Source organism: Eulemur rufifrons, chromosome 2, assembly GCF_041146395.1.
Source record: "Eulemur rufifrons isolate Redbay chromosome 2, OSU_ERuf_1, whole genome shotgun sequence".
Taxonomy (NCBI): domain Eukaryota; kingdom Metazoa; phylum Chordata; class Mammalia; order Primates; family Lemuridae; genus Eulemur; species Eulemur rufifrons.
In genome coordinates, this window is record NC_090984.1 from 58,966,575 (window position 1) to 58,980,207 (window position 13,633).

General features: G+C 39.8%; 1 protein-coding gene across 1 annotated transcript in view; it reads left to right on the plus strand.

Moving 5' to 3' along the window:
• The window catches only part of RPGRIP1 (RPGR interacting protein 1), a 46,751-nt gene that overhangs the window by 31,684 nt on the left and 1,434 nt on the right, over positions 1-13,633 (plus strand). Inside the window, exons 20-23 of the mRNA XM_069492636.1 lie at positions 3,970-4,067; positions 6,257-6,449; positions 7,870-7,954; positions 10,568-10,698. Of these exons, the coding sequence (XP_069348737.1) occupies positions 3,970-4,067; positions 6,257-6,449; positions 7,870-7,954; positions 10,568-10,698 (507 nt within the window). The remainder of the gene's footprint in view (positions 1-3,969; positions 4,068-6,256; positions 6,450-7,869; positions 7,955-10,567; positions 10,699-13,633) is intronic.

Sequence of the window (13,633 nt, forward strand, 5' to 3'; positions counted from 1 at the left end):
AACCTCAAGTGAACCTCCTGCCTTAGCCTCCCAGAGTGCTAGGATTACAGGTGTGAGCCACTGCCCCTGGCCCAGAATAGACATTTTTAGACAAAGCAAAATGGAGAGTTTGCCTCCAAGCCACATATTAAAAGAAAACTTAAAGGTTGTTCTTTACGCTGAAGGAAAATTATCCCCAAAGGAAACACAAAGATGCAACAAGGAATGAAAAGCAAAGAATATGGGTTAATGTAAATGACTGTATAAAGCAAAAATATTAGTTTGTGGGGTTTTAAATATATGCAGAATTTAAATCAATAATGTAGTGGGTTTAATAGTGGCCCCCCAAAAGGTATGTCCATGTTCTAAAACCTAGAACCTGTAAATGTTATCTTATTTGAAAAAAGGGTCTTTGCAGGTATAATTAAGTTAAAGATCTTGAGTTGAGGAGATCATCTTAGATTATCCAGGTGAACCCTAAATCCAATGACAAGTATCCTTGTAAGAGACACACAGAGGAAAGACACACACAGAAGAGGAGGAGGCACTATGACCACAAGCCGAGCAATGCCTGGAGCCACAACAAGATGAAAAAGGTGAGGAAAAGCAGGAAAATGCAGATTGTCCCCTAGAGCCTTTGGAAGAAGCATAGACTTGCCAACACTTTAATTTGGAGCTTGTGGCCTCCAGGACTCTGACAGAATACATTTTTGTTGTTTTAAGCCACCAAGTTTGTGGTAATTTGTTACAGAAGCCATAGGAAACTAATGCATATAACAAAATATATTTGGTAATTAACCAACACACTTTTAAGTAATCCATGCATCAAAGAAGAAACTCTAAGGAAAATTAGAAATTATATTGAACTGAATGAAAATGAAAACACAATATATGCAATATTTGGGATGAAGCTGAAGCAGTGTTTTTTGTTTGTTTGTTTGTTTGAGACAGAGTCTCTCTCTGTTGTCCAGGCTAGAGTGCTGTGGCGTCAGCCTAACTCACAGCAACCTCAAACTCCTGGGCTCAAGCAATCCTTCTGCCTCAGCCTCCCGAGTAGCTGGGACTACAGGCATGTGCCACCATGCCCGGCTAATTTTTTCTATATGTTTTTAGTTGTCCAGCTAATTTCTTTCTATTTTTAGTAGAGACAGGGTCTTGCTCTTGTTCAGGCTGGTCTCAAACTCCTGACCTTGAGCGATCCTCCCACCTCAGCCTCCCAGAGTGCTAGGATTACAGATGTGAGCCACCTCGCCCAGCCTGGAAAAGTTTCTTAAATAGGAAACAAAATGAACTAATCCAAAGGAAAATAGTGATAAAGTTGATTACCTTGAAATTAAGAATTTCTTTCCAAGTCACTGCAAAGATCTAAAAAAAAAAAAAAAAAAAAAATTAAGCGTTTCTGTTCATCAAGAAATTAAACAGGCAAGCTACAGGGTGGAAAAGATGCAACACATATAACCACCAAAGGATTCAACTTCAGAAAATATACAGAACTTTTACAAATCAAAAGGAAAAAGACAACCCAGCAGAAAAGTGGGCCAAAGATTTGAAAGGCACTCCAAAAAGAAACGTCAAATGTCCAGTAAAAATATTAAAGATGTTCAACATTTTTAAATAATCAAAGAAATGCCAGTTGCACCAGAATGAAAGACTACTACAGACTCAGCAAGTTGGCAGAAATTAAATAGTGGTGCTGGTGAGGATGTGGAGCAAGAGGAACTCTCTCACACTGGTGACAGGAATGTAAATCTATGCAACTGATTTGGCAAACTTTATTAGCTAGTTAAATTGATTATATGTATTCCCTATGACCCAGCAATTTTATTCCTAGACATATGTGCTTATATATGTAATGATATTCTTTAGAGCAAAACGGTGTAAGCAACACAAATGTCCATCAGCAGTAGACTAGATAAGTAAACTATGGTATATTCATATAATAACATATTGTATAAGAAGAAAAACAAAAAATCTATAGCTACTTGCAACAATACGGATGCTTCATTTAAAAATTTTTTTCATTTATTATTTATTTGTATATATTCATGGAGATGCTTCTTAAAAATATAACTGTAGATGAAAGAAGCCAAACATACACAGAATACGTAATGTATGATTCTATTCATAGAGATTTCAAAAACAGACAAATCTAAATTATAATGTTTAGAGATGCATAACTCAACTCAGTGGGAAAAATATGAAGCAAAGTAATGTAGTGAATTTCAATAAAGTTAGGCTATCTTTATTTAAAATTTTGACATTTTTGTTCATTATGGATTTTTGCACTAATTTTGATTTTCTAAAATATTACATTAAAATAGTATTTGTCTCAATTACTGAGTATTTTGGCACTCCCTCAAATATTGTACCTGAGGTCAGTGCCTCAAATGCTTTATTCTGGTTTTTTTTTTTTTTTTTGAGACAGAGTCTCACTCTGTTGCCCAGGCTAGAGTGCCACGGTGTCAGCCTAGCTCACAGCAACCTCAAACTCCTGGGCTCAAGCAATCCTATTGCCTTAGGCTCCTGAGTAGCTAGGACTACAGACATGCGCCACCATGCCCAGCTAATTTGTTCTGTATATTTTTAGTTGTCCAGCTAATTTCTTTCTATTTTTAGTAGAGATGGGGGTCTTGCTCTTGCTCAGGCTAGTCTCGAACTCCTGACCTTGAGTGATCCACCCACCTCGGCCTCCCAGAGTGCTAGGATTACAGGCATGAGCCACCGCGCCCAGCCTGTTAGTTATTGTTTTAATATCACTCTTCTCCGTGAGTTTCAAAAGTTCAAGACCACCAGTTAGTAGGCACAAGAAGCTGGAATCTGCCTGGTCCCAGATGTCCAAGTAGGGATATCAGAGGCAAGATGCTGTGGTTGGTGGAAAAGGGCCTTGTTAATCTTTTAGACAAAGATCTACAAGGTTATTAGATAAAGGCCACCAAAAAAAGGAAAGGGCTTGACTTTTTAAAGCCATTTCCACATATGTAGACAATCTTTGTGCCATTTAACAGACTTTGCTTTTGCTGCCCCATGTCTTCTCAGACCTTTTCCCTCTGAGACCTCAGTGGAATAGACAACCTCAGGACTTTGCAATTTTATGCAGTAGGCACAGCCTGTCTTCCAGTTATCTATTGCCATGTACCAATCTACCCCCAAACTCAGTGGCTTATAACAATAATAATCATTTCTTTTTCTCACTCATCTGCAATTTATGTAGGTCTCCTGAGGAAGCTCATTTCTCCTCCACATAGCAGATGGGGCAGCTCAGCTGGGGAGCTGATGGGTTCAACTTGCAAGATGGCTCACTCTAGTGGCTGGCAAGTTGGTCCCAGCTGTCAGTTGGGAGCTCAGCAGTAGCTGTGGGCCATGCATCTCAGCTCCTCTCCGTGTGGGTCCTCTGCAGGTTGCCTGGGCTTCCTCACAGCCTGATGGCTCGGTTCCAAGAGAGCAAGGGGCAAGTGCATGGCATTTTTGTGTTCTAGCCTTAAAAGTCAGGTAGCATCACTCCTACCATACTCTTTCAGTTGAGGCAGTCACAAAGAGCTACCTCATTTGAAGTGGGGAGGGACATATACCCCACCACTCAATAGGAGGAGTGTCGAGGTCACGTGAGAAAAGCACGTGGAATGGGAGAGATTATTTGAGGCCATCTTTGGAAAATACAGTCTGTCACACACAATTGCACTGCTTTTCCTCTGCTTGGTCATTTTCTTTAGCCCCTCCAAGAGGACTTCCTTCCCTCCTTCCTTCCTTCCTTCCTCCTTTCTGTTTTTCCTTCTTTCCCTTTCTTTCTTTTATTTTTTTTCAGAAGTGAACCATCTATGTTTAGCAAGATTCCGAATAAGTGAATCTTTGAAAAAGAGAGTTTGAGTCTTAGTAAGTGAAGAAAAAATCTAGACACCTCGGACAGTGGATTGGAGATGTGGGTACTGGGTCTTTTCTTGGGCCAGACAGTGCTTTGAAATAGTTCTGCAAGTCCAACCTCTTCTCTGGCAGGTAAAGAATCCTGTGAACAAGCTTCTGAAGTCAGTGAAGCACAAACTACAGACAGTGATGACATAGTGACACCTGTGTCTCAGAAATGTCCTAAGGCAGTAAGTACAACGTAGTAATGATCGCATGTGAGACAAGACTGTAAATAATGATCCTGTGCTTAGTGGCCACATATGTGAAATTTCAGTCCAGTTTTAAGGAATCTGATGGAAAATGGAAGTTATAGTTAAATTTACATTTCGTGTGAATGAGAGTCTGTTAATACAGTCAGATTTAGATAAAAAGATCATTTTCTTGATTTGGTGTAAATGGTGACTTGCTCCAACACTTCTCTCTCTTATCTGGATCCCTTGCCTACCCCTTCTTGCTCCCATATCCTTCATTGTGTACTGTGATTAATGCGCAGCTGAATGATATGCCCCCTGTCTTTAAATCCACCTAAGAAGCGCAGGTGTACTTTGGGAGGCAGAGGTTAGAAAAGAGGAACGGTTTCTTCATGGGAGGGCTCAGAGAGATCAATTTCTGCAGTTTTTGACCCAACCTGTAATTATTTGTTAATTTCAGCCTTGAATCTCTTTTGGAAGTAATTGAGGACACACACACATTAATAAATATCCACAGATATATTCAACAATTATTGTATTAGAATCTTGTGGGATTACAAATGAAGTAGAAAACAATCACTCTTTTGAACCACTGCTATCTAGTATATTTAAAAGTGTGCAATAAATTTCTGTTGAATGAGTGACTGAATGAAAGATTAAGATCTATTTGAAGATTATGAAGCCCTTTAGAAACATTAAAGCAGAATGTAGGATGACCTGAAATCAAGTGGGTAGATTATGTGATACAAACTCTAAGGTGTGTAAGAATTCAGAAAAGGGAAATTATTGTTGCTTTTGTAGACATCAGATAACTCTTTCTTGGAAGTCAAAACTTGTACTGAGGGATTGCAGGAAAATGTAGGATATTGGAGTAGGGAGAAACAACTCAAAGTCAGTAGACTTAAACATTTAATATAATAAATAGTTAAGTTTCTCTTCTGGAGTTTTATCATATCAATTTTAGACATTATGTAGCTTAATATATTGAGAAATGCCTATAAAACAAAACTATAGCCACAGAATGTTAGGATTAGATGAAACACCTTAGATTTTATCAAGGTAAAGAAGATTAAATGATGTGTCAGGATTAGAGTTAGTGAAATGGCTGGAATTCAAGTTAATTTTTCTAAACCATGCCACCTCTCAAATTAACCCAAAAAGCAGCCAGCTGATGAGCAATTGTTTTTTGTGTGTGTTTCTTTCTTTCTTTCTTTTTTTTAGAGACAGAGTCTTATTCTGTTGCCCGGGGTGGAGTGCAGTGGTGTGATCATGCCTCACTGCAGCCTTGAACCCCAGGCTCAAGTACTTGAGCTCCACTTGCTTTCAGAGAGAAGAAAAGATGGGGTGGGGGTATGTCTTTGGGGAAGTAAAGGCATTGGCCTGGCAACCTAGAGGAAAGCAGCAGCAGGCAGGGGGGCACTCCCGGATGGAAAAGAGAACAATGACTGGGAGGGGACCATTCTGGATTGACTCAGAACTCATGTCATGACTCTGACTTACTACCACACTATGGAAGGAGGGGACTTATGCTGGTCTCGGTGCACTTTTGGAAACTAGAGAGATTTCAGGCTTCTTACTGGTATCCCTAATGCCCACATGGACACAGGGACAATCAAAAGAGAGGACATTGGTGGTGGCAGCGACTCTCAAGCGGAGTTGAAAGTATAGGAGTTCCTGTGGAAGGGCAGGGGGGCCTGGTGGCCTCCTCCGTGGCATGCATTTACATGGCACAGGAAGCACTGGGCAGCTCTTTGCTATGGTGGCTGACGCAGCTACTAAATCTCCACTATTAATCAGCAGGTCTTTTATCTCTCAACCTCAGGAAAATGCTGGGTTGGTTTTCATTGAGAAAGTTGAGAAAAAGCTATCTGTTCAGAAATGTTATTGATTTTTTTTCTATATGTGGAGATGGCTGAGAAAGGCTGACTTGGAGACATGATTCACTAGGCAGGGAAAGAGAACAACTGGGTTCTCTTACACATTTCCCACAGATTAGCTGTGGCATTTCAATCAAGTTGTCTTTTGATGTCAGCTTTACCAAAAACTGAATCTCAGGGAGTAATGTATGAGATGGAATATGACTATCTTTGATTTCTAGTGAGCACCATAATGTGTTAATTGGATGAAGTATAAGCACTTGAAGCCTCACTAACTTTTAGGAAATAAATAAGCATTTTCTTTATTAGGGTTCAGAGAAGATGTGCATTGAAATTGTCTCCCTGGCCTTCTACCCAGAGGCTGAAGTGATGTCTGATGAGAACGTAAAACAGGTGTACGTGGAGTACAAATTCTACGATCTGCCCTTGTCAGAGACAGAGACTCCAATATCCCTGAGGAAACCGAGGGCAGGAGAAGAAATTCACTTCCATTTTAGCAAGGGTGAGGCTTCCTGTGTGGCCAGTGGGGAGAGGAGGGTGACAAACATTTATACTGAGGGTCAGAACTATGCTGGATTTTTGTTGATGGGGTAAATCCAACCATTTTATTTTATAATTTTATTTATCAAATTCATATATCCATGTAGTTAAAAATATCAAATGGGTCTAAAAAGATTTTAAAATTAAGCAGTGCTTTGCTCTACCTCTTCTCCACAAATCTCTTCCCCGCCCCCAGCCCCTGCCTCAGTCCACCACAGTCGCTTTTAACTTTTCCAGCTGTTTCTTCTAGTATTTACCTCCATATCTAGAAACACATGGCTTTTAGTGCTGGGAAATTTTATTGTATTTCACATTTAATAATGATGTCCCCAATATTTTCTTATTTTCTTAGTAGAATGTTCGATCTTCTAAATTTATCCTCTGATTTACTTATCATTTGCCTCTTATAATTCTACCTCTGTTTTTTTCTTTCTGTCTTGAGAGATTTCCTTAATTTTATCTTCCATTGACTGAATACTTATTTTTAATTTCTGAGAGATCTTTCTTTCTATATCCTATCCTTGTATCATACAAAATAGAAGTGTATTTCTCACTTATGTAAAACAAGTCTAAAGATGGCTGAGGTCATGTGATTACCATTAGGAATCCAAATCCCTGTCTTGCCTTCCATCGTCCTAGTGCCTGCCTGCCATCTTTTTGGTTGCCCCAAGTTTCTTACTGGCTGCGGGGGAAAACAATGCCCCCCACCTGAGCCTTTAAGTGGCCTTCACAAAGGTTTCACACAGCACAATGACCAGAAGTTAATCAGGTAGCCGTTATCTAGATAAGACGGAAACTGGAAAATGCAGACCAGTTTATTTGAGGCTGCAGCATTCCCACATAAAAATGAAGAGAGCTCTCAGGGCAAATTTATTTTTTAAAAAATTGAGGAGGAAGTGGAGAATAATGTTGAGATAGGTGCTTTTACTTGAACCCACCACAAAACCCAAATCTCCAGGTGGCCCTGTAGAGTCAGTGTCCTAGAATTCTTCCAGCTATGGAGTGGTGGGAGCACATTTATTTTGGCATATGGCAGAACAACTTTTAATACAGATTATAATGCTTCCTTTATATCAGGGGACGACAAACTTTTTCTTTTGTCAGATAGTAAATAGTTTAGGCTTTATGGGCCATACAGTCTCTGTTACAACTATTCAGTTCTCCCATTGTAGTTCGAAAGCAGCCATAGACAAAATGTAAACAAATCGGCATGATTGCGTTCAATAAAACTTTCTTTACAAAAGCAGGCAGGCAGCCCATAGGCCCTAGTTTGCCAGCCTCTGCTTTATATCACTGTTTTACAGGTACCACTTATGAAAAGTCTTAGTGCCCACATGACAACAGTATATGATTTTTTGCTCTTTCTTTTACCCTTAATACAGTGATAGACCTGGACCCACGGGAGCAACAAGGCCGAAGGCAATTTCTGTTTACCATGCTGAATGGACAAGATCCTGAGCAAGGATTGTAAGCATCTGCTTTCTATTTTGAAAGAAAGGAATTCAGAAGTTTGAGTTTGGTTTTGTGCTGATGCTGAATAAATATTTTAATAACTTCTTTCAAGTTAATTTACGTTTAGTGAATTTCCCATCTACCTATCTAATTTATATTAATATGTTTGTGACTACCTGACTAATTATTTGATCTCATTGGTTTAGTTCATTTCTCACCTCTGCTGGCCCCTGATGGGCACATTTTTTTTGTGGCAACAACTCACTTGAATATTGACAGTGACCAAATGGAATGAACAAAGTGCTATGATATTTAAAGATAATTTGATTCATTTCTCACACACGCAGTACTATTGTTAGCTTACCAAACAGTATGCCCTTATAATGTTAATTTTTATATTTAGATTTTTAAAATTGTTTCTTTATAGAAATATTTTGATTTTGATATAACTAAGGTAATTCTAGGTCTCCTTTCAAGTTTTAAAAAAGTTTATTTTCCTTGTTATTCCTGTAATCTGAGAAGGCCTCCTTTTAAGCATTCTCAGATTAAATGCATGGGACATACTTATACTAAAAAAAATTATTTGTTGTTTAGTTGAAATTCAAATTTAAGTGGGCATATGGTTGTGGTTTGCTTTTTAAACTCTATCACCCCTTGCCTCTTCTGTATGTTTATGGGTAAGAAATGATACAGAGCTGATGTTTTAATCTTTTGCTTTTTCCCCCACAACATTCCCAGAATTCTCTCTTCCTTTATTCTCTTACAGTGTTAATCTTTTTCTACTCAATTTTAGATTTCAAGTGATTTTACCTTTGACTTTCTTTTTGCCAGTGTGGTATAGCAGACAGGACACTGGCTTTGTAATCAGGCAGGCTTGGTTTTTAATCCTGACTCTTTCACTTATTACCACTGTGATCTTTGTGATATTACTTAATTTGAAGGCTCCTGTGAGAATAAAACTGAGATAACATAGTTTACATAAAGCACTTGGTATTGTGCCTGGTATATAGTAATTTCAGTTACCGTGCCTTTCCTGGGAACATTGAGGTGGGGGAGTCAGCATTACCCTTTGCATCCTGAAGTTCTCAGTAATGATACAGAAACATAATCGTGACTGAATATTGCTTAATGGACTGAGAATGTATCCTTTTCAGTAATTCCTTCTTTTCAGGTTAATCGGGTTTAGTTGTGCTTTTAAGAGCTTGAATTTTTAGTCTTATTCCTGCTTCCTTAGCACTCTATTTAGCCACCAATATTTGCTTTTAAAAAATTAGTAGAAATATGAAAAGTCCAGAATGAGAAAATCCAGAAAGAAAGAGAGTAGATTAGTGGTTGCCAGGAGCAGGGGAAGAGGAGAACGGGGAGTGACTGTTTAATTGTTACAGCAAGTGTTACAGCCGGTGGTCCTGAGGACACCCGGAGAGTCAGAGAATCAAAGTTTATTTGCCAGTGGGCTCGGAGGGGTCTCACCACCAAATTCTGAGCCCCGTCTACCCGATTTTTCCCACTTTTATTAAGTTGGGGTGGTCCAAGGGGTGGGGTCTCAGGTGGTTAAGGTAATAGGTTAGTCGGTGTGTCAGGTAATAGGTTAGTATTATGTTGATGTGCTAGGTAATAGATTAGTTGATGGGCCAGGTAATAGGTTATATTATGCTGATGCAGGTCTTCCGTGAGGGGTCGGGGTCTCAGGTGGCTGATGGGGGTTTTCCTTATCAATCTTAGTAGGAATTATATCTTGGCAGTTTTGAGACAACTTGATCAACTACATTATCTCAAGTGTCTTAGTTCCTTCTTCTAAAGGCCTATTGGTACTTAAATTACACTGATTCCTCACTTTTTTGCTGTTAACTGTCTTGTAAAATGGAGACAAGGTAAAGGTGACTCAGAGTGTTAATAGAAAAAAAGCCAAACTCTGTAAAATAATTTTAAAGACATTTATTCTGAGCCAAATTTGAGGACCATGACCTGGAGCCACGTCCAAGAAGCCTTGAGCAAGTGGACTTGGTGTGGCTGGGTTACAGTTTGGTTTTATACATTTCAGGGAGACAGGGGTTACAGATAAAGTGATAAATCAACACTGTGGAAAGCATACATTGGTTTGGCCTGAAAAGGTGGGCTATCTCAAAGGGGGGAGGGCGGTGCTTACAGGTTATAGGTGGGTTTGAAGATTCTTTGACTTGTAATTGGTTAGAGACATGAAGTTTTGTCTCAAGGCTTGGAATGTTTTAAGATAAGGAGCTATTAATCAGAGACAAGCCACCAGACATATATTCGTTCTGTAAATTGAGGACCTGCAGGTTTGTCTTGCATACCCTTAGGCCTGTTAATGGGTTACAAAGGATGTCTCCAGGAAGGGAGGGGGGCATGATGAGGCCTGTGTGACCTCCCTCCTCATGGCGGGCAGTTTAGTTTTAGGATATCCCCTTGGCCAAAGGGGTGGGGAGTCCATTCAGTCAGCCAGTGGGGGGGGCGGGGGGGAGCGGAGCGGGATGAGCCTTAAGATTTTATTTTAGTTCACAAGAGGAAACACAGTATCATTTGATTACTTTTCTCCTTATTTTATTTTTAAAGCATACGGGTATTAACAGTGCCAAATTAAATGGAATTTTTCTTTTCCTTTCTTTTTAGTTTAAAGTTTACAGTCGTAAGTGATCCTATGGATGAAGAAAAGAAAGAATGTCAAGAAGTAGGATATGCATATCTTGAACTGTGGCAGGTCCTGGAATCAGGAAGAGATATTCTAGAGCAAGAGCTAGATAGTGAGTAATAAATTTTTGTGCTTCTCAGTTCCATTTACTTCTATGGAAATCATCCTAATAATGAGTACTTTTTCTGTTTTACCTTCAATACATAATTATCACTGTGAAACTGATGAGACACAAACTGGATTGAAATCTTATCCCTATAGCCGTATTTATTTCTGGGTCAAGCACGAAAGGATTCAGTTGTATATTTTAGCCCCCATGTACAACTAGACTCTATTTTTGAATCTCTGATGTTTGAGATAGGGGATTTTTAAAAAGACAAGATCTTTTCATTTCAATCAAATTTAAACATCAGAATTTCTGACCTCTTTTGAGCATATAAAGTTCGTAAAGGCAGCTGATACTCCTTCTCTGTTGATGTGTTATCATGCACTCAGTCTTATACAAACACCAACTCCCTTCTCTTCCCTTATATTCATTGGTCACCAAGTCTTAGACATTCTGTTTATAGCAAGTGTTACAGCGAGTGGTCCCGAGGACAAACCGAGTGGCACACGGAGAGTTGGAGAATCAAAGTTTATTGCCCGGCAGGCTCAGAGGGGTCTCACCACCAAATTCTGAGCCCCATCTACACGATTTTTCCCACTTTTATTAAGTTGGGGTGGTCCGAGGGGCGGGGTCTCAGGTGGCTAATGCGCTGCCAGGTAATAGGTTAGTTGATGTGTCAGGAAATAGGTATTATGTTGATGTGCCAGGTAATAGGTTAGTTGATGTTCCAGGTAATAGGTTTAGTGTTATGCTGATGTGCCAGGTAATAAGCTAGTATTATATTGATGTGGGTCTTCCGTGAGGGGTGGGGGTCTCAGCTGGCTGAAGCACCAAGTAATAGATGGGGGTTTTCCTTATCAATTCTACTTGAATCTTGACTGCGTACCCACTACTGTAATTGTTTTCTAAACTGGTCTCCCTAACACTGGTTTCTGCCACTGCATTTCCATCTACTACAGTAAATGTTTCTACATGATAAATTTAATCATTGCATTCTTCTTAAATCCTTCTACAGTTTGCTATAGATCAGCATGCTTTAAAAATATTTGCATTTAAATGCCTTTAGAATGTATCCTTTTCAGTAATTCCTTTTCAGGTTAATCAGGTTTACCTGTGCTTTTAAGAGCTTGATTTTTTTAGTCCTGTTCCTCCTCCCTTAAACACTGCTCTATCCAGTCCTCACTGCTCCCGTTACCTTACATTCCTGGGACTTTACCTATCTTATCTGCTAGGATCTATTGGGCATTTAAAATTATCCACTAGACCAATGTTTCATCAACCCATTAGTGGATGGTGAAATTAAATTAGCAAGTCATGAGAATTTGAAAAAAGCAAACCTGGCCGGGCGCGGTGGCTCACGCCTGTAATCCTAGCACTCTGGGAGGCCGAGGCGGGTGGATTGCTCAAGGTCAGGAGTTCGAGACCAGCCTGAGCGAGACCCCGTCTCTACTAAAAAAATAGAAAGACATTATATGGACACCTAAAAATCTATATAGAAAAAATTAGCCGGGCATAGTGGCGCATGCCTGTAGTCCCAGCTACTCGGGAGGCTGAGGCAGTAGGATCGCTTGAGCCCAGGAGTTTGAGGTTGCTGTGAGCTAAGCTGACGCCACGGCACTCACTCTAGCCTGGGCAACAAAGTGAGACTCTGTCTCAACAAAAAAAAAAAAAAAAAAAAAAAAAAGAAAAAAGCAAACCAAAACTGTGGAAAAGAAAATATCAGTACATTGCACCTACTGTTTTGTGAAACTTGTTTTATGTACTGTTGTTTAATGAATCATGATATAAAATTGCTCTTATTGCTCATAAAAATGTTTTGAGAAATACTTCTCAGACCGAGTGTTAAAAAGTTCAAATTTTAGACAAGATTCATTATATTCCTCTAGTATCTTTCCAGCTGATCTTGATAGTTATTTAACCTCTCTGTGCCTGTTTCCTCAACTCTAAAATGGGGATAATAGCAGTCTCTATCCCCTAGGATTGTTGTGAAGACTAAGGGAGCAATTAAGTAAGGGGTGATGGGAGGATTAAGGGCTTAGGACAGAGCCTGACATGTGGCAAATGATGTTACCTGTGCCAGCCATTTTCCAACTCACTCCCAATTTCTACTTCTGTTCCCATTCCTAAACATGCCATGCTCTTCTTGACCTTCATGCCCTTTATTCATAAGGAAAACCACCTTAAGCTTTCTCTAGTGACTTCAAAATCCCCAAAGCCAATGAATGCTTCTCAATTTTTATTATTTATTTATTTATTTATTTTGAGACAGAGTCTCACTCTGTAGCTCAGGCTAGAGTGCCGTGGCATCAGCCTAGCTCACAGCAACCTCAAACTCCTGAGCTCAAGCAATCCATTCCTGCCTCAGCCTCCCAAGTAGCTGGGACTACAGGCATGTGCCACCATGCCCGGCTAATTTTTTCTATATATATTTTTAGTTGTCCATATAATTTCTATTTTTAGTAGAGATGGGGTCTCGCTCTTGCTCAGTCTGGTCTCGAACTCCTGAGCTCAAACAATCCACCCACCTTGGCCTCCCAGAGTGCTAGGATTATAGGTATGAACCACCTCGCCTGGCCCCTCAATTTTTAATCATCAAAAAAATTTATAGTGATTTCCTCATTATGGCCTCCCTTCCACCCAAGCTTTAAACCATGTTGGTCTGATTTAAAAAAAACCAAAACTCTGCTTCCTGGCCCTATAGCTACCTTCTCCCTTAACACTTTAAAACTCAACTCCTGGCCGGGCGCGGTGGCTCACGCCTGTAATCCTAGCACTCTGGGAGGCCGAGGTGGGCGGATCGTTTGAGCTCAGGAGTTCGAGACCAGCCTGAGCAAGAGCGAGACCCCATCTCTACTAAAAATAGAAAGAATTATATGGACAGCTAAAAATATATATAGAAAAAAAAATTAGCCGGGCATGGTGGTGCATGCCTGTAGTCCCA